At 40.6% G+C, this 22107-nt stretch overlaps 1 protein-coding gene and 2 long non-coding RNA genes across 3 annotated transcripts in view; 2 read left to right on the top strand and 1 right to left on the bottom strand.

Annotated features, from left to right (window-relative positions):
* LOC134791043 (uncharacterized) overlaps positions 1-22107 on the bottom strand; it is a 92114-nt gene that overhangs the window by 40052 nt on the left and 29955 nt on the right. The window lies entirely within an intron of this gene.
* LOC134791017 (enhancer of mRNA-decapping protein 4) overlaps positions 1-22107 on the top strand; it is a 65819-nt gene that overhangs the window by 18688 nt on the left and 25024 nt on the right. The window contains exons 7-17 of the mRNA XM_063762067.1: positions 237-349; positions 1569-1707; positions 8228-8396; positions 10066-10172; positions 10571-10700; positions 11292-11395; positions 11944-12103; positions 13324-13445; positions 16297-16405; positions 16551-16730; positions 18850-19000. Of these exons, the coding sequence (XP_063618137.1) occupies positions 237-349; positions 1569-1707; positions 8228-8396; positions 10066-10172; positions 10571-10700; positions 11292-11395; positions 11944-12103; positions 13324-13445; positions 16297-16405; positions 16551-16730; positions 18850-19000 (1484 nt within the window). The remainder of the gene's footprint in view (positions 1-236; positions 350-1568; positions 1708-8227; positions 8397-10065; positions 10173-10570; positions 10701-11291; positions 11396-11943; positions 12104-13323; positions 13446-16296; positions 16406-16550; positions 16731-18849; positions 19001-22107) is intronic.
* LOC134791046 (uncharacterized) lies at positions 4036-6674 on the top strand. The gene is made up of 2 exons (XR_010144244.1): positions 4036-4797; positions 5071-6674. It is a non-coding gene; the product is annotated as an uncharacterized LOC134791046 (long non-coding RNA).

Genomic DNA, 22107 nt, shown 5'->3' with positions numbered 1-22107 from the left:
AAGCCCAGCAAAAATCAGCAATAATATGTACTTAACTCATAGAGCCGCTAGTGTTTATTTTTTGTGTGGCTTAAAGAGCCGCAATTGTACCTTCAAATAGCCGCATGCGGCTCACGAGCCGCGGTTTGCAGAGCCCCAGGGGTCAAACTATAGTCAGTAAAGAGTAAGATTGTTATTGTGTCTAACAGCGATAATAGACCCTATAACAATGGAATAACGTGTATTTTATCTTGCAGGTGTACACGCACAACGAGAGCGCGCCGCGCTGCCTGCACAAGTGGCAGCCGCACGACGGCGCGCCGCTCTCCTGCCTCGCCTTCCTCGACAACCACAACAACACAGACACCGAGTAAGTCTATACATATTATGTATTTCACGCCACTGTTCGGAAATGTGGCAATAGATGGTCTAAAACCAAGCTGGAAAGTAGGCAATAGCTGTAGCACCTGATTACCACCACTACTACAATGTTTCATTGTTATCATCATCTGTCATTGGTGACGGTTCGCTACAGCAATGAGTATCATTTAATACATAAAAATCAATAAAAGGTCTTTTTTGGCGCAACTTTTTCCTTCAAAAATAAAATTAGGTTATTTATAGGACAAATTTCTTGTTTAAAAAAAAAGAAATGTCAAAACCATTCAGTTCATTTTTTTAACAATTATCCATTCAGTTCACGCTTAAGGCGTTTTTTACTTTTGTAGCTGTTTGTGCTTTTTATTAGCAAAAACGCTTCTAAGTTTAGAGTCGGTTTGAAGCAAATAACAGAAAAACGCCTCTTAAAGTGATAAAAAAAGTAAAAAAGGCGGGATCTGAAAATACTTGTGATAGTGTAAATTGTGTTTGACTAAAATTACAAGAAACAGTATCTCCAATCGCTATAAAAATGAGTTCTTCTAATGAAGAAAATGATATTCTTACGCTGACGCCTACCGAAATTCAAGAGACAGCACAGGCAGTGGCTAGTAATTTGCTACCAGAGAAATCGCGGGCTAGTTCTTATAGTTATGCAAATGTTTTCTTATTTCCTCGCAGTAGTCGTGAAAAGCACTATGTAATGCCTAGGCCGGAAACGCTAAAGATGGACTCGTATTATTTGAGGTACCTCAAACGCACTCGTCCATCTTTTAGCGGTTTTCCGTCCTCTCCTACAATGCACTATTGCAACCCTATGAGGTACAGAACAATAAAGCCCAGGTTAGAACACTAGACGTTTTGACAGCTATAAAGTTCTGTATTGAATACTCTAAAGAATTATAGAATTTTCTTATTGTCACAGCTATGGTTTATTTGCAATGAAACATCAATAGGCATAGACATTAATTTAACGGGAAACATGCATGTGTGTATTGTGTGTCTGTGCGTATATTAGTTGCCTAAACACTAGAAAAGTCACAAATTTATTCCTGGGCTATGGATGTTTTCTATAAATATTTATTTATTTAAATATTCACATTGACAACTCAACCATTAATGAACTTACCGTGGGACTAGGTTGATTTGTGTAACATATTCACTTAATAAGTATGTAGTTTATATTGTGCTATCTAAATTCTTTTTTGTAGCGTTCAATTCTGGAAATTCGCGGTGACCGGCGCGGAAAACAACACCGTCATCAAGATCTGGTCCTGCAAGTCGTGGAACTGCCTCCAGACCATCACCTTCACCCCTACCCTGGGCGCAGAGCCCTCCCTTGGCCTTAAGGTGAAACATTTTAATAATATCCTAACTTAATAGTTGAAACAAAATATAAATGATATTACTGTTAATATATTTTAAATATTTTGATATATGTGACATGGTATAATAATATACTCCGCCTGGTACTCCATTCCGAGATTCGCGTATGACCTAACTGACACGCGCCTACGTCATCATGCTGTTTACAGGTTCTCAAACTTTGAAATGTGGGAGAATTTTAACCAACGGTGAAAATTATTTTAACGGCATTAATTTTAAGTTATTCATGTAGAAACATAGTAAAATAAAACAAATCTAATGTATTAAATTAAACTTTATTTATCTATACAAGACAAACGTTTAAAAAACTAATTCACAGTTACACATTAATTACCAAGCTTACGACGTGAAAAGTTTGGAAAACACTGCGACTGCTGACACTGAGCGAGAAGGAAATAACAATTAATACGCGTTCGACAAGGATGACGGTCAGGGCATGAAGTTATCTAGATCCGAATTGTCAAATGTGCACAGCGCTATCCTGTGTTGCCAGTAGTATAAACAGAATTACCCGAAAGTCTGAAATTTCTTTCGTGAATCGGAAGATATTGCTAACGAGTAATTAAAAATGACGTGTTATTGTAAAATTTAAGCTAAAATACATATAAATGAAAATTATAAAATTATAAAGAAATATTTTAACTTATTAACCATAGGTATAATGTACCCATGTAACATGTTATGTTGAAATAAAGTGGCAATGTTATTGTGACGTAGGCCCGTGTCACTCTGGGAATGGAAGACCATGTTTTATTAGACCATGATATGTGAAAGAGTCCGAGTCGGCAATAGCCGACAAAGGTTACAGTATAAAATGAACCTTAAAACATTGTAATAAAGTTTAATATTGCGTGTTATATACGACGTCCAAGCCCGAATTAGCGCTGCTTGGGCAAAATGGCGAGAAGTAACCGGTGTCCTCTGCGACCCCAGGATACCGGTGAAGCTAAAGGGCCTTGTGTACAAGAGCATCATCCGACCAGTCCTACTATATGGTAGCGAGACCTGGCCTGTCCTCGGAAGGCATGTCCAGCAGCTTCACGTCACGGAGATGAAGATGTTGCGATGGATGTGTGGCGTTACGCGACTAGATCGCATACGTAACAAACACATCCGTGGCAGCCTCGGAATCCGTGACGTAGCGGATAAGCTGCAGGAAAGACGCCTCCGATGGTATGGCCATATACGTGATATACGCCGCAGACCGGTAGACTACGTCGGAAATAGATGCCTCAATCTCACTGTCCAAGGCCCTAGATCACGCGGTAGGCCTAAGAAGCGCTGGCTGGACGTCGTGACAGCGGACATGGGAGAGAACAATCTCACACCTGAGGATGCCGAAGACCGGGCAAAGTGGAGAAGACTGAGCAGGAAAGCGGACCCTGGCGCTAGGCCGGGAAAACGCTAGGTCGAAGAAGAAGATTGCGTGTTATATAAAATAGGTCGCGGCTGTCAAAAAAGATGTTCGTTAAATTCATAGTCTAATAAAACATGGTCTTCTCTTCCCAGAGTGACACAAGCCTACGTTACAATAACATTGCCACTTTATATAGCGCTATCGCATATTATCATATAGCGCTGTCGCATGATGACGTAGGCTTGTGTAAGTCACGTGACCACGAAAAGACGAAGAGAGTACAGTCAACAACAGAGCTATGAATACAGGCAAAGTGCCAAAAATATGTATACACGACCTTAATGTACAGGCAATAAAGTACTGTATACATATTTTTGACACTTTGCCTGTATTCATAGCTCTGTTGTTGACTGTACCAGGCGAAGTATATTATTATACCATGGTTAAGAGCCCTTATTCCTTAGAGCGTTCACCGATTTTGCGAAATAACACTCGATAGATGGCGTTAGCGCTCGGTACGCGAGCGCCGGCAAAGCTAAGCGCGTTTCAACGCAGACAAGAATAATTTTGATACTTTTCAATTTAATTTGCAAGTAAATTTATTTTAACGTTATATTGGCACTCTGTATTTTATTTTATAAGCATGGTAGTAGTCAATAGAGTATATGTGATGAGATAATATATAACCAACGACGAGTAAAAAATAATGATTGTTTACCTCTGTATGTCATGGAATTATTGTGACAAGTTCATCCACGAAGTCAAGTAACTTATTCAAGTCAGTTCACCAAGGAAGTTGAATAATTAAATGTTTTAAAGATAAGGTTATATTAAATAATAATATATACAGGGTGGCCAAAAATAAGTGCATTCCCGTTGCCAGGGAGGTTTAGGGATTATACTGAACTAAGCAACCGCGAACCACGATGGGACCAACCCCGAAATCGCGAAAAAAAAATTTGGCTGTTTCATACATTTTGTCTAGTCCATTTTCTATGGGAGGGTAATTTTTTTTCCAGCAACCATTTTCTTGCCAGCAGCGGAAAAGCACTTATTTTATGGCCACCCTGTATAATGACAATAAATTCGAGAGTACCTGCAAGTAACAACTACTGAACTCTCTGAAGTTCGATTTTATGTCTAAAACAGAAGTATCTCCGTTTTTAGGGTTCCGTACCCAAAGGGTAAAACGGGACCCTATTACTAAGACTCCGCTGTCCGTCCGTCCGTCCGTCCGTCAATCACCAGGCTGTATCTCACGAATCGAGATAGCTAGACAGTTGAAATTTTCACAGATGATGTATTTCTGTTGCCGCTATAACAACAAATACTAAAACAGAATAAAATAAAGATTTAAGTGGGGCTCCCATACTGTTGTAAACGTGATTTTTGATAGAAGTTAAGCAACGTCGGGCTCGGGCGGGGTCAGTACTTGGATGGGTGACCGTTTTTATAGATAATGGTACGGAACCCTTCGTGTGCGAGTCCGACTCGCACTTGGCCGGTTTTTATTTAGAACGCAGTTGATTTATAAGGTTTACTTGATCCTTGTGGGAAGCAAATGAAGCTTTATTTGTAAGTATGTATGTAAAATAAAATAATATTAATAATCTATCAACCGCATCTAGATCGATAGTGCTCGTCAAGGAAAATCTATTGAGCCCAAACACGATGGAGTTATGATGAGTAGATTAGGAGTTCTGGTGACCAACTCCTGACTCCATCATGAAAACCTGGACTTCATCTAGATTCTAGATCGATGGTGCTTGTCGGGGCAAATCTATTGATCCCAAACACGATGGAGTTATGATGAATAGATTAGGACTTCTGGGGACCAACTCCTGACCCCATCTCGTAATGGAGTCAGGAGTTGGTCACCAGAAGAGTCTCATGACTCTGGACCTCATCTAGATAGATGGTGCTCGTCAGGGCAAATCTAATGAGCCCAATCACGATAGAGTGATAATGAGTAGATTAGGATTTCTGGTGACCAACTCCTGACTCCATCATGAGAACCTGGACTTCATCTAGATCAATGGTGCTCGTCGGGGCAAATCTATTGAGCCCAAACACGATGGAGTTATGATGAGTAGATTAGAACATCTGGTGACCATCTCATGATGGAGTCAGGAGCTGGTCACCAGAAGGGTCTCATGACCCTGGACCTCATCTAGATAGATGGTGCTCGTCGAGGCAAATCGATTGAGCCCAAACACGATGGAGTGATAATGAGTAGATTAGGAGTTCTGGTGACCAACTCCTGACTCCATCATGAGAACCTGGACCTCATCTAGATCGATGGTGTTCGTCAAGGAAAATCTATTGAGCCCAAACAGGATGGAGTTATGATGAGTAGATTAGGAGTTCGGTGACCATTACTGACTCCATCATGAGAACCTGGACTTCATCTAGATCGATGGTGCTCGTCGGGGCAAATCTATTGAGCCCAAACACGATGGAGTTATTATGAGTAGATTAGAACATCTGGTGACCATCTCATGATGGAGTCAGGAGTTGGTCACCAGAAGGGTCTCATGACCCTGGACCTCATCTAGATAGATGGTGCTCGTCGAGGCAAATCGATTGAGCCCAAACACGATGGACTTATGATGAGTAAATTAGGACTTCTGGTGACCATCTCATGATGGAGTCAGAAGTTGGTCACCAGAAGGGTCTCATGACCCTGGACCTTATCTAGATAGATGGTGCTCGTCAGGGCAAATCATTTGAACCCAAACACGATGGAGTGTTAATGAGTAGATTAGGAGTTCTGGTGACCAACTCCTGACTCCATCATGAGAACCTGGACCTCATCTAGATCGATGGTGTTCGTCAAGGAAAATCTATTGAGCCCAAACACGATGGAGTTATGATGAGTAGATTAGGAGTTCGGTGACCATTCCTGACTCCATCATGAGAACCTGGACATCATCCAGGTCGTCCGGGTATAATAAAAATGCAAACCCTAACCAGAATTCAAGTAACACTGAAAATCTATCACATAAGCGAGAGTCGGTTGTTAAAATTAAATATGGTGTAAAAAATGTACACCCTTGGATCAAGATTTTCTAATCATAGTATACAGCACTTCTCGGAACTCTCTCGATGGTTACGAAAGCAACGAACGCCTGACGGTCGAGCACAGGTCCGTCCCCTAAGCGCACTCGGCGGAGACTGAGCGCGCGGTGTCGGTGCAGCGTGATTTATACGTCTTTAAAAAAATATAGATTTACGGCTAGGTAGGTCCTATAGTTATGATTTTTTTTTTATGAGTAGACATAAAGTTACAATTTGTTAAAATATTATTTTTGGGGCAAAATATAAGTCCAATTTGCGATAAAAAAATGTAATGTAACCCTGTTTTCACCAAAAAAATGAAGAAAACTCGGAAGGTTTTTTATCAATTTTTTAAAATGAATCTTCGATTTTCAAGCATGTCAGCCCCTCGTACAAGATATGGTGAGTTGAATTGTAATCATTCATGTACCAAATGATTCTTGTTTACTGCAAAATTGAGAACCGAAACGACCCTTCTCACTGCAAAATTTGAAAAAGACTCCTAAGAAAACTCATTTATTTTAGGTTCAAAAAGAGAAAATGAAAATTTGAACGTTTTCAGCCCCTAGTTTAAGAAATGATTATTTAAGTACGTTATCAGTTTTTGAATAAATACTAATAGTTACGTCGTAATCTTAAATGAAAAAGGAAGCATTTTGCAAAATACGCTCGTCTGTAGGAGTAAGGACTCTTAAATACTAAAATGATGTTGAAATTTGTAGCTCGTATCTGTACTTTGTAAAGTTTGAAATGTTTTTTATAGTTAGGGAGGCGAATAGGGGAATTTTCGGCAATACTCGAGCGTGGCAGTTTAAGATATGAGAGATACCTTAGACCTAATAGAACAACCTTGTAAAGTATTTAGCTCTATATGTAGTGACGCGCGCCTAGGATAGACGATCAGATTAGTAAAAAAAAATGGATAGTCTGAAATACTCGAGCGCCTCAGATTAAGATATTGGGGGTTGATTTTAGTGTTTAAAGACTAAATTTAACTAATCTGACGATAAGTCCTTGACGCCGCCGAGTTATAGGGTCGCGAACTTGTAAAAAAAAAACGTTAATCCGGCATTTTCGAGCGCGATTTTTTTATTTTTTATTTTGAAGAATATAATCTAAAACTTACTAAAAATACAAAATCTGCCGGTTTCCGCATGACCGGAAGTGTGGAGGAGCCATTTCGTCTTCCTAAGAACGCGTTGCGGCATATAAGTCGCGAACGATACATTTTACAAAAAAAAAAGTTTAAATAAACAAAAAAGGTAATTTTATTGTCATTCTTAAATTCCCCGTTTTATCAAGGAGAAAGAAAGGAAAAAAAAGAAACCAAAAAACCTTTTTCGGTCAGATTAAGAGAACCCACCAACATTTTTGTCAGATTAAAAAAATATGCTTTCAGGATACCGAGATAAACCTCCCCTATGAAAATCTGACGCGGTCGAGTATTTCAAAAAAACTTTTTTTTTTTGCATTTTCAAAAATTCATCGTAACTTGTCGTCACGCCGAAATCGTCAGTTTTTTTAAAGGAAGCTTCCTTGGGGCCTACTTAACACCCCTTCCGAAAATCTGACGCGCTCGAGTAAATTTTTTTTTTTTGCATTTTTGACTACTTTATATGCCTACCCCCACCACGCAAACCGGCAGATTACTATACCGTTGTTATCAGAGGCACTCGGGGCATACGTAGTATGAATATCTGACGCGCTCGAGAATGCCCAAGTAACTGTTTTTTTTAACATTTTTGAAAAACCGTACACGCCAAACCCACCGCTAAAATTGTTTTTGCCATACGAGCTTTTCTTTTCGAAATTATTTTATCTTTCGATTTTGATAGGTCTCGACGGCGCCGTTGAATTACGCTAATAATTAATTAATTAATTAATTATTAGAAAGAGACAAAACACAAATGAAATAAAAATTAATAGACCCTTGTTAAGCCTTTATAAGCCAGAGAAAATATATACTTTTCACAATGATTTTGAACTTTATTTCAAAGTGATAGAGTTCAATTTTGCATTTCTGTCACCGTTATGCCCGCTAAATGCGTAAATATTTTATTTTACTTGCAGGCCATGCTAGACGCCAGCGCCAACTACCTGCTTCTCTCAGACTTCAAGACAAGGAGCCTGTATGTGCTGAACATGGCGAGAGACAGAGACGACACTATGGCCTACTGCAAAAGTATATCGGAATTCCTGCTCTCATATCCGGTGCTCAGTTTTTACATATTCGATGCTGGTGAGTTTTGGCTGTATTTGATCACTTTTCATACGTGTTATTAGTTTTAGAGTTAGACCAAGAAAAGTCTGCAGCGATTTTGATAGCCCATGCAGTGCATATGTTATTTATACGTCATAATTCATTGAAGTTTGACGTTTAAAATAACGCTTGCACTGCGTGGGCTATCAAAATCGCTGCAGACATTTCTTGGTCTAACTCTAGTAAAGGATGTCCCAAAAAGGACGCAAGATTTGAAATTGATGAAAAACACATTTTTTTTTCGTTATAATATATTTGTATATAAAATCTTGAAATACATAAAATAGGGTTATTTGTTGAATAATACGTCAGGCAAATGTCCTCCTAGGCTTTGCTAGCACACACGCACTCTTTTGTCAAAATTTTCTATGACCATTTTGCATAGATGCGGCTGAATTTCTCCAATGCAGCGTCGAATTTCCTCTTTTAAAGCATAAGTGGTTGTGGGCTTATTGGCATAGACTTTAGACTTTAAATAACCCCATAAAAAGAAGTCTAAAGGCGTTAAATCGCATCTAGGGGGCCAATTCTGATCACCGAATCGAGAGATCACACGACTAGGAAATGTTTCATGCAGTAATTGCATCGTTTCTCTGGCTGTGTGGCAAGTGGCCGTCTTGTTGAAACCACATTGCTTCCACATCGATATCCTCTAATTCGGCTAGAAAAAACCTTGTTATCATGTCGCGATAGTGAGTATACGCTGGAGAGAGCTTCGTGAAAAATTTGCAATTCTTGTCCACCATGCCTAATGGATGTTCTTGGATGTTCACGGACATTCTGACGCACTGATTCGATATTGCCATTTGAACGGCTTGTTTTTGGACGACCAGTAGAATGAACATCATGAATTTATCCACTCTCCCTGAATTTTCCAACCACAGTTGATGAAGTCAAGTCAATATTCCGACCATATTTTGCACGGAATTTTCTAACCGTACCCGCCAAACTTTCATTACTTTTGAAATATTGTTTAATAATAAAAACGCGTTGATCTTTCATATAACCCGCCATTTTTACAAACCCTAAACATTCAGCTGTTAAATCGTTTTTTTAGGGTTGCCAGCACTAAAATACAAAAATGGCGGCAAATTGAAATCTTGCGTCCTTTTTGGGACACCGTTATAAAGGCATACCAAAGATACATTGATTGAGTAAGATGCGTAAAATGTAAGACAATTTCGTGCTTCCAATTTGACAGATAAACGAGATGGCGCTGTACAGCTCCATACATTTTGCGGTAACTCTGATTGTCAAAAGTTGCTGTTTGATGGTGCAGTACAGCGCCATCTGCTTTGGATGTCAAACTACGGGGCACGTTTTTTTCTTAGACTTTACCTCTCTTACATACTTAATATCTGGGAGACTGAGCTTAGCTCGGAAAATATATAAAAACTCTAAAATGCGCGTTTTCCCAGAGATAAGACCTAGCTAGATCGATTTATCGCTCCTGAAAACCCCCATATAGCTTCTGCAGGTCTGTATCTCATGAACCGTGATAGCTACAGTTGAAATTTTCGCTGATGTTGTATTTGTGATTGATGAAACCCTCGGTGCGCGAGTCCGACTCGCACTTGTTCGGTTTTTTTGGTTTGTTTAACAAATGTTCCTAGAGTGCAACACATAGTGAACAATTTAAATGTTACAGAGGAGGTCCAGACCAAATGCGAGTCGAGCTGCGACGACCCCTTCCACAGGAACGGTTCAGGCGGCGACGTCGGCGCCTCGCCCGAAGACTTCGACATACATCACGATGTAAGCATACTGTTCACTCACTTAAATGTAATTTACCTTAGGGCTGTCACGCCCTCGCCAGACAAAGAATGAAGGACTTTGGAGCAGGATATCCGGAACCAAAGGACTTTAAAACGCTACGATAGAATGTGGGACTCGCTCCTCCTGTAACTCCCTCTGCTATTCAGAGGGAGGGGAGGACAATACCCACTAACATTCCCTGCGGCGTCACCCTCTATGCCGTTAGCGGAGCGTCATGGGATCGCTTGCGGCATTCTATCCACAACGCCCCCCGTCTCATACAACAAACGTGATTTTTTTTTCCTTTTTTTTGCGTAATGATACGGAAACCTTCGCGCGCGACTCCGACTCGCACTTGTCCGGTATTTGTCTTGTTAAACAAGTAATTATTGGTGCAGGAGAGTGTGGGTGCGGGCTGCGGGAGGCGCGCTCGGCTGCGGCTGTACGTGGTGCAGCCCAAGGGCCTGCAGGAGGCCGAGCTGGTGTACGAGCCGCCCACCCCGCAGCCCAGAGACTGCGAGGTGCCTGGTACGTACAGTTACCACAATAATCCTCATCCCGTCGTGTGCGACGTTTTAATCACAGATACCGTGCAGCAATTGTTCAGCATGTATTTGATACAAGTAATAATAGGTTTTCGGCAACAATTTATTTTTTGGTACAAGCGTTTATCGCTGTCTATACTTTTTTTACACAGGCAACTAATACTTATCAACACAATTCTAGAAACTCCAAACGCAATTAAGTTTCGTTGTTTTATCAGGGGTTCCTATGGCTACCTCCTGTCTCCATCATCAGATCAGCTCGATGGTATCATAATATGGCATTGTCACCCGACTTACATATGTATGCAAATTTTCAGCTTCATTGGAAATCGGAAAGTGGATCAAATTTAACTTGCAAGATTTGACCCGTACAAACATACTTAGTTAGGTAAATTACATTGCAAGTTAATAAAAAGCATGTAAAAAACCCTGCTCAAGTGCTCAGGTAACTTACCTGTTAATATTTCGTAAACTCACCAAGACAAAACCAACGCCCGGCTTCCGCTAACTCATGCTTGCCTCTGTGCAGTTTTTTCTAATCCTAAAACAAGTGTAACTGCCTCATTTGTACTAGCAGAAGTGGCCGGCATTCCCGAAGAAGAGTCGACGCCAGCGCTCGCGTCCAGCATCCTCCAGCAACAGAGCCAGCAACTCAAGAACCTGCTCATGCGCAGCCAGGTACATTCAACGTCTCTGCCTGTGACTTTATACTTATAAGGGTTTTCAAGTTCCCACCGATCCCAGGTACCGTGTCAAAGCTTTGTGTTCTTTGGCTTTATGTTACAACAGAAAGAAACCTATTTAATAGCGTTGGCCGGTGGAAATATTTTACAGATGGAGCCAGCATAGGTTATGCTGTCAATTCCTAGAATTTTGTCTAATCATATTGTTTTTTTTTTATTTTTTTTTATGGCCTGGATGCTTTAAGCCAAATCTCATAGAACAGAACTAGAGACAGGTGAAACCTATGCTGGCACCATCTATGCAAACCTTTGACAGTTGCCATCAACCCCATTAGCTTAAAAAAGCATTATCTTTTGAAAAACTTGACTCATGAAAAAGTAACAGTTAAAAAAACTTTTCAAAGTTAAGAAGAAGAAGAAATACATTTATTTAACATCTGGGTATAGAATAACACACAATACAAATTACACAAACTACTTAGATGCTAAACAGGATCCCCACTCAACATAAGTTGCGATAAGATACCAGCAGTGATATTCCAGACGCAGCCGGGCAGCCTGATCAGCCAGCGACCGGAGTCCCCGGCCGCCATCCCGCCGCTGAACCTCATGACGCCGGACGCGTTCAGCTCGCCGGGCAAGCGCGACGAGGACGACCCGCCGCTGTCCGCCACGCCCGACGTCAGCAAGCCGCGCTCCACAAGTAACGTCACATTCCCAGAACATTCGACCACCGGGCTGGCCTAGTGCCTATTTATTTATTTATTTTATTTAGAAATTTAATTCAGGCAACAAGGCCCATATTACAAATACCTTACAGACTAACATACATATGTATTTTATAAACTTAAAACTAAACACTATTTAGTCGACAAAACGGCGTGGCTCCGTTGCATCGGCTGCTCTTGTGTCGGATTCGGCAGTTTGCCCCGGAACCTCCGAAACACGACACCTTTCGGCCAGAAGTCGACGCACTCGATGGTTCCCTGCAGCGGTCGCGGCACGCGCACCACAAAAGAGTTGAAGTGCACGTAGTGGCGAGATCGAAGCTGGAATACCCTCAGCGTGTAGCCGGTCTTCTGGTGTACATACTCCACCACTTCAGCAGCCGTGGCGGTGTAATGCAGGCGCGATACGTACAGCGCCTTACTCGGTGTAGCAATCCGCAAGCCAGAATTAGCTGGTTCGGCGGTACCACACTGAGTCTTACGAGGCGCCGTGCGCGCCTTCTTCTTTCTTGATACCACTGTGAAATCCTCCTCATCCACACTGGTAACAGGGAGCTTCTCCTTGGGAGCCGCTCGATCTTCAGTACCCTTTACAGGTACACTAACCCGGTTCGGTGCGACTTTCGGACCGGCGACGACATCCGCGTAAACACGATACCATCTATGATTCTGATGGTCCCGGGTTCGAATCCCGGTAAGGGCACAGATATTTGTTCCTGAGTCATGGATGTTTTGTATGTATTTACTATACCTTATAAAACAAACTCCCCCGCCGCGTCTGTCTGTTTGTGTGTATATATGTTTGAGATAAACTCAAAAACTGCTGAACAGATTTCCATGCGATTTTCACCTGTCAATAGTGATACTTGGTGAAGGTTTAGGTGTATAATTTGTAAAGGGTTTTGTGTAACCCGTGGTGGGTCGCTATAGACCGACCGCTTAAATGAGTCCTCGCCTGCGCCGTACGCCTGCCTCACCTTCCCGCACCTTCCCCGCCGCCCTTAGTCGTCCTACCCCGTCGCCCCCGTACCGCGCAGGCGAGGACTTATTTAAGCGGTCGGTCTATAACTTTCAGAATTCTCTGTTTTATAAAATGTAGGCGTTCAGCTTAATACCTTTAACGTTACGTTGGCTCCACTTTTTATCTCTATCAAAATGTCTGGTAATGTTCTATTACAAGTATAATTGTTTGTAGGTATATCGGCGGAGGCAGTGGAGCCGGTGAACAAGTTCACATCGGGCGGGTCGAGCCCCAGTCGGGAGGTGCAGGAGATCATGTCGCACAACGACGATGACGCCTACTACAAGGGCAACATGGTGAGTCACACAAATCGCATGCTAATATCTCATACTCATACAAAAACCTACCGTTAAACCTCCCAACTATAGTCCGATACTGCACCTATGTTCCACAAATTCAAAAGGAAATTAAGGGGCTCCCCCACGGGAACACCCAAATATTCCGAAATATGTTTTTCCGACTTTCATAACCTCGATTTTCATAATCACGATTTTTTATACGTCCGAAATATCGAAATTACGACTTTGAAAACCACGAAAGAAGAAAATCACGACTGCGCTTTTTCCGAATACTTAAAATCCGATTGTCATATGAACGAAAGTTTAAAATTCCGATTTATAAAAAATCCGAAAATATTTTTTCCGAATTTGTCTATTCCGAAAAATCATTGACCGATCGGAAATAAAATAATTCGGTATTCAGAAATTCGATCTTTTGATAACTCGGAATAATGAAATTCGTGATTTTCAAAAGGGAAGTAATTAAATGGTCAGCCGTTTTTAAAATTGATCTGCAAAAAAAAATGCATTTAATTCATTTGGACATGCCAGAACTGCTACCTTTACAGAAACCAGCTGCTACTAGAAAAGTGGGTTAGGTTAGAACTGCAACCTGTACAGAAGCCAACTGCTACTAGAAATGTGGGTTAGGTTAGGTTAGAACTGCTACCTTCACAGAAGTTAGTTGCTACTATAAAAGTGGGTTAGGTTAGGTTAGAACTGCGACCTGTACAAAAACCAACTGTTGCTAGAAAAGTGGGTTAGGTTAGGTTAGAACTGCGATCTTCACAGAAGCCAACTGCTACTAGAAAAGTGGGTTAGGTTAGAACTGCGACCTTTACAGAAACCAACTGCTACTAGAAAAGTGGGTTAAGTTAGGTTAGAACTGCGACCTTCACAGAAAGCAACTGCTACTAGAAAAATGGGTTAGGTTAGGTTAGAACTGCGACCTTTACAGAAACCAACTGCTACTAGAAAAGTGGGTTAGGTTAGGTTAGAACTGCGACCTTTACAGAAACCAACTGCTACTAGAAAAGTGGGTTAGGTTAGGTTAGAACTGCGGCCTTCACAGAAACCAACTGCTACTAGAAAAGTGGGTTAGGTTAGGTTAGGTTAGAACTGCGACCTTCACAGAAGCCAACTGCTACTAGAAAATTGGGTTAGGTTAGAACTGCGACCTTCACAGAAACGAACTGCTACTAGAAAAGTGGGTTAGGTTAGAACTGCGACCTTCACAGAAACCAAATGCTACTAGAAAAGTGGGTTAGGTTAGGTTAGAGCTGCGACCTTCACAGAAACTAACTGCTACTAGAAAAGTAGGTGTAGGTTAGGTTAGAACTGCGACCCCTACAGTAAATAACTGTTTTTAGATAAGTAGGTTTAGGTTACGTTAGAACTGCTACCCCCTGCACAAACGTAGGTGGCTTTATTTATTAACAACAAATTCGGAATATCGTCATTCGGAATTTAAAAAATTGGCATATTTAAAATAGGAATCACGTCAAATCGGAATTCAAAATTTCGGAATAATAACAATTCGGAATTCGTGATTACAAAAATCGTAAAAGTTAAATTCGGTGTTTCTCACTAGGGAGAGTAAAGTGCTATCGGTACGAAGTCTATTTTTCCGCCAAGTCATTTTAAAAAAACATAAGACCATAACCTTTGATAAAAATCTCACGAAAAATAAACGTCGAGTTCGTGTCTGTGGTATACAGAAATTTCGCTTGGCAGTTTCAGGACGACATGTTGATTACCTTAGTTCTAAATTGTACAATAAGGTTAACGACCTTACCGATATATATGCTCTCACACTAAGAGAATGTAAGCAGAAAGTCACTGATTGGCTACAAACGCTAACTTATAACGAGATTGAGGATTGCCTAGCCTCTCATTATTAAAATATCATTCGAGCAACTTACACACACACACACAAACACACACACACACACACACACACACACGAGCACATTTACAAATTAATCACACTTTCAACTCCTGTGTAACACTAAATAAATAAATAAATAGACATTGTAAGTGTTAACTCTTTGTTTATCATACTATGTATTTTTCCGATATTTTTAGTTTTATTTTTATTATCAGTTCTGTTGTACACTTGTAGATTTAGTACCAAAACCTATATAATAATATAGGTATACTTAATGTTTTCTCCGGGGTGAGAGCCTGGTGAACTGTAATACAGGTTTATACCTAGTTCAGACTCCAGTCTCTCACAAAGGATCACAACGTCATCTCGAATTTAAATTTTGTTATCATACTGTGAAATTGTTACAAATCCTTTGTGAGCTGATAAATAAACTATTTTATTTATTTATTTTATTATTTAGTTATCGGAATTGTTATATTCGGAATTATGTGGTTCGGAATTTAAAAAAATCGTCGATTTTGCTATTCGGAAATATAAAACTTCGTGATTTTCATCGTTCGGTAATTACGACAATCGGAATTTTGATGGGTCGAGCATTTAAAAATCGGAATAATAAAATTCGATATTCTAAAATTCGGCATAAAATATTTCGGAATTATGTAGTGTACCCCTCCCCCACACGCCAACGACCTTCGATCTGAATCCCTTAGTTTTCTAATGTTTTTAGGGTTCCGTACCCAAAGGGTAAAACGGGACCCTATTACTAAGACTCCGCTGTCCATCCGTCCGTCCGTCTGTCACCGGGCTGTATCTCGTGATCTGTGATAGCTGAAATTTTCACAGATGTATTTCTGTTGCCGCTATAACAAAAAAAAACAGTTTAAAATAAAGATTTAAGTGGGGCTCCAATACAACAAACGTGATTTTTGACCGAAGTTAAGCAACTTCGGGCGGGCTTTTGATAACATGGTTTCTGGGCAGGAGGAGGACTCGGAGTCGCTGCCGGCGGAGGCGGCGTCGCCGGCGCCCGCCTTCACCCCCCTCCCCGCGGCGCTGCCCGCGCTGCCCGACCTGCCGCCGTTGCCTGCAAGTAAGTCCACGACCTACCGACCGAATTTTCATAACGTTTTTCGACAAATCGATATATGTTTCATTTCTAGAGAATTTCCGCCTTATGTACTTTTTACTTGTTTAATAAAGTTTAAAATAAATAAATAACATTTCGTTTTTAACAGGCAACGACACGTCCTGGCCCCAGATATCGCTGGCGCAGATCACCGAGGCCAACCAGCGAAAGGCGTCGAGCGACAAGTCGGGCAGCCAGTCGCTGAACAACTCCGTCGCCGTGTCCGAGCGCCCGCCCAGCGCCTCGCCGCGCCGCGACCAGCTCGAGCAGAAGATCGACCAGCTGACTGGTGAGTTATCTGACTACTAGTCGGGCGATCAGTCGCTCAACAACTCTGTCACCGTGCATTTTCAATGATAACACAAATTCATCGACTTTTAGGTCTCTTACAATAGGGTATTATTTATTTATTTAATCTTTATTGCACATAAGAAAACACACTGTACAAAACACTGTTCCTATAATTGGCTCTGTAATGCTATCTAAAAAGTCTAATGTATCATTCATAGCTGTTGGAATTCCTTGTATAAATAAATAAAAGGCGAACTTAATGCCATAAGGCATTCTCTACCAGTCAACCTTTAGGCAAAGCAGATAAGTTGTAGGCGGTGCAAAAATATGTGGTATATACAGGGTGGAAAGGCACGACGATCCTTTCCGGAAATGGGAGATAGTTTAGCCTAAGCTCTATATTTTCTCCATAGAAACTATGTTAATATGGGCAACCGTTTCTAAATTATGACCTTTTAAACATCCACGCAAAAAACTACTTTGTTCTAACCCTAACAGGTGACAGGGTCAATGAACTTACTTGTAAACAATCAGTATTCGACAGGAAATTATGCTAATTTGTTGCCATCTAACCATTTTTAGGTCTGCTTACAGCACGGTAAGAATCATTGCAGGATTTTCGCTTTCTTAGTGGTTCCACTTGTTCAATACTTGAATGAAATAGTTATGTTATTCCTTAATATTAATAATACTAACCACAACATTGTTTACAACGACAGTTCAAATGGTGACATTGACAACCACTCAAAAGTACGCAATCGTCTTATAAATATCTCTGGTTTCCTTGACTGATAAAAAGGTTTTAGTTTCTTAACACGTTTCACAAAATTATTTTCGAATAATTGGAAACTATCTAAAATAATTAAAAATAACAAGTAGGTTGTGTTAGTTGCACCAAATGAACTTGCAAAAATTAAATACTAAGAATAAATCAAGAATAAATACTTCTTCAATACCAAACTAACAAACCTTCTTGCGTGGTAGGAAATAGACAAGACGTCTGATGTTTGAAATTAAATTTTCATTGAACTATACTTATTGAATGTCATATTCTTCAAATAAAAATGTTAGATGCTCGTGGCTATTTAAATTTGTGGGGCTGTGTAAAAGATATGGTGTACCAAACCAAACGGAATGTGAAACTGCGGACGAAATGAGACAAAGGCTAATTGGTGCTTTCTGCGGAGGATAAATGACGAAGAGCATACACTATATCGCATGTGCATCGACATACTCGGGTACGGGCTGCGGCGGCGTTGTAATACACGGAGGTACATTTGAACACCGTATGTGAAAAGAAGATAGTATTAAATATTGGAAAAAAGTAATTATCTAAGAAAGTAATAAAATTGTTTGTAATATTTTTGCATGCATTTGATTTATTTGACATTTATCCGTCATTCATACATCATTGCGATACTGTCAACGATCGGAAAAAAGTGTAAAGTCCCGAGCTTTCCCGACGGAGATCCTTAATCTAGCCGTCATGTGCACATGCTATAGGGTTATCACCACAGTTAAAAAGTAGTATTTTTGCAATTTTTATTTTTTACTCAATTAACGATTCTTACCATTACCAATAGTCTCTGTATCACTTAAACGACCTAATACTTCCGGGAAGGATCGTCGTGCCTTTCCACCCTGTATACTTGTGGTATTATACTGTATTTAAAATAAATTATTTTACACCATGCATGAAATAAAGCACCACCACACCCACCACCACAATTATTAGAAAAACACAGATAGGAGTGATTTTTAAACACAAGTTCTATTTAATAAATCGGATAGAAATATAAAAAGTAGGTGAGTTGACCGTGACGTCACGATGTAATGTTTCATATAAATTCCATATTAGCAAATCGTTTTGACAGTTCTAAAAAAGTAACTGATTTGACTAGTAGGAAAATACCCAATTGATAATAATTTTTGTGTGACTCTTAACCTAAGAGTCACACAAAATTTGAGCCCTAAGGTCACTTGCACCATCCCATTAAACTAGGGTTAAGCGGTTAAACAATTAATCCAGTAGATTGTACTGGTGACCACGGTAACTCCACGTTTAACCGGTTGATCCTGGTGCAAAGTGGTCTTTAATGGTTTCATTGTTATTACAGAGCAAGTGACGGCGTTGTCGCGGTCCGTGTCCAGCCTGCGGTCCACCATGGGCGTGTCCGTGCCCGCGCTGGTGCGGCAGGCGGCCGACGAGGCGCTGCAGGCGCACGCGCCGCGCACCGCACAGGCGGTCGAGGCTGCGCTCACACACGGGTGAGTGTGCTATGTGTTAGGCTATGGTGCGACACACACATAGGGAATACATTATACATATTTAAGGGACACATATCAGTACGGATATCGTAGTCATTTTTGTCTACGTGACAGCGTGATAAAACGGTGTCCGTCACTTTCTATTCCGCGGAGTTAAAAAGTGACAGTTACTTTATGACGTGGATAAATGTGGATAACGTGATCCATAATACGCCTGCAGGTTGGTAGGACAAATTACTTTTAACAAAACGTCAGAATGATTCGTCAATATAAAGTGCGTATAATAAACGACTAACGTTTATTTATTTAAACCTTTGGGAAACAAACAGGCAAAAACAAATAGTAAATCAGATAGTACATTCATAAATCACACAGTTTAACGTCATAATGTCGGCGGAAGTAAACTCTACTTAGTTTTTTCATACCACTATAGAAGACTTTATGTAACTCTCGGTGCTTAACCCCTCATATCCTGCCTGTCAAATATGATTACTGAAAACTCGGAGTAAATATCTATGGAGCGGCCATTAACAGGCGTTCCCCTCTGCAAAAAGTCCGCGGCCGCCGGTCAAGGAGGTTATATAAAACTAGTTGCCACACGTCATACGCCATTCAGCAAACGTCAGTCTAAGCGGAATGATAGGAGCCGAAAATGCCGAATTGCAGCGTTTTCTCGTTCAAAATGAGATCGAAAACGTCTAGTCTACAAAAAGAACACGTTTCTTATCATATGTAGGTACTATTACATCTAAATATTATCAAATAGTGCATTAACTTTGCAAATAACTAAAAAACATTGTCAATCTGACAGTGATACCAGTGATATGCTATTAGATCTAATTTAGGGTAATAAAAATAAAAAATAAAATAAAATAAAATGCATTTATTTCAGACAAACATGGTCCATATTTTGTTAGTACATCTTAACAATTTAAAAAACTTATAGCTAAGGTTAACTTAAAAAATAAACTTAAATGACTAACTTAGGTACTAATGACAAATGCAGAGAGGACCAGTGCCTTATCAGGCCACTGTCCCATCTGTCAGCAACAACGGCCAGGAGACTGTGGCGGCTGTCGCGCACCCTGCGGAGCGTCGCGGCGCAGCGCTTGCGCAGTGTCGCGTGGAATCCGTCCACATGAGCATCAGCGAACATGCCGGACGCACTGCAGTACCGAGGCAGCCGCAACAGTACCCTGAACGCGTCATTATATTGTACGCGCATGGCGTTAAAAGCCCTTTGCGTATATCGAGTCCACAGGCTGCAGGTGTACAGCGATGTACAGAACGCTCGAAATAATGTTATTTTTACTTGCGCTGTACACCGGCTGAACCTGCGAGCTATCATATTGGCCCGCACGGCCAAGGCCCTCCGCTCCCTCTCGATATCAGCGTCATCACGGAAATCGTCGGTTATCAAGTGCCCAAGGTATTTAAAAGAGATAACCCTTTTCAGTTGCATGCCATTCAAACAAATGGGTGGGATGTGTGATGGGCACTTGCTTCCCGCTTTGAAGACCATATACTCGCTCTTGCTTACATTATATTTAAGGTTATGCGCTAGAGCATATGACTCACACCTCTCAATAAGTAATCTCAGACCACCGACCGACGGGCTCAACAGTACCATGTCATCGGCATAGCTTATGTTATTGAAGCATATCATATCATATCCTATCTATATGACAGCCCACACGTGTACTGCTGAGCTCGCCGATCAAGGCATCGATATACAAATTGAAAAGTTTAGGTGAGGTCAGTCCCCCCTGCCTCACCCCGCACTCCAGGCCGTACTCGTCCGACAACACACTACCCCAGCGAACACAATTTCGTTGGCCAGCATACCAACACCTGAATATGCGTGTGAGCTCCTTAGGAAAATGCACTTCATCAAGCTTATTCCAAAGTAAATCATAGTTGACAAGATCGAAGGCTTTGGAAAGATCGAGAAAACACGCATAAACAGGTGTTCTTCTGCGTGTGTAGTACTCCACAGCTTGCTTTAGACAAATGATGGCAGTAATTCTGAAGAAGACTTTCTAAATATTATTTAGGTACGAGTAGAATTTCTAATAGGAAATATTATGCGAAATTCTGCGTAGGGGGCGCGACTACCACAATCCATCACAATCTGGGGGTCCGCCGCGGAACAAGAAATATTAAATTTCGTTATCTAACCTCTCTATCACTATTGCATATTTGAGCGATAAAGAGAAAAGAGTAAATTTACTAGCTAGCTTAGTGCTACACTCTGGCGGCAGAACATTGCAGTAATACGCCCTATTTGCGTTGCTTTTTGTTATATAATTTATGTAACACATTATTTTTATATAACACCTTAGTTTCATATCAACCTAATCTATTTAATCAAATAAATAGATCCATGAGAATAAAGAAAAGGGGGACGGGGGATCAAAAAGTAGTCGAAAACATCTCGCGTGATTTGTGCACAACCCCTAAATAACGTAAAATTATCGATAGACTATTTTTTGAAAATTATTTTTTCCTTTAGTTTCTACATATAGCTGGTCAAGCAGATCTTGTCAGTAGAAAAAGGCGGCAAATTTGAAAAATGTAGGCGGGAAGGGATATCGTCCCATAGAAAATTTGAATTTCGCGCCTTTGTTACTGACAAGATTTGCTTGACCAGCTATATATTTTTATTTAACATTTCAAATATTTTATTAATTTAAGGTATTTACGGCTGTCACTTTCCATAAATAGGCACTTTTAATTTATTACTCTGGTATCACCGTACCAATATTAGTGTTGGGACACCATAAAAACCAATATCGGTAAAATCGATATAAACATAATGAATAATATACAGATGGTCATGATGCCTAGCGAACACCAGCCATATCGTACAAACCTCAAGGAGTGATATTCCTAGGCAGATTATGATCTGCCTAGTGACCACCAGCCATATCGGGCTAACTTCAAGGTGTGATATTCCTAAGCAGATCATGAAACGCCGGCATGTCATGTTCTGACTAGTGATCACCCGCCATACCGTGCAAACCTCAACATTTAGGCATATCGAATAAGTAGGATGTCCTACATTTTAGCAAATGATAACCATTGAAATGGCTTGACAGCCTACTGTC

This window comes from Cydia splendana, chromosome 5 (assembly GCF_910591565.1).
Source record: "Cydia splendana chromosome 5, ilCydSple1.2, whole genome shotgun sequence".
Lineage (NCBI taxonomy): Eukaryota > Metazoa > Arthropoda > Insecta > Lepidoptera > Tortricidae > Cydia > Cydia splendana.
The sequence above is the reverse complement of the archived record's forward strand: the minus strand, read 5'-3'. Positions and strand labels throughout refer to the sequence as shown.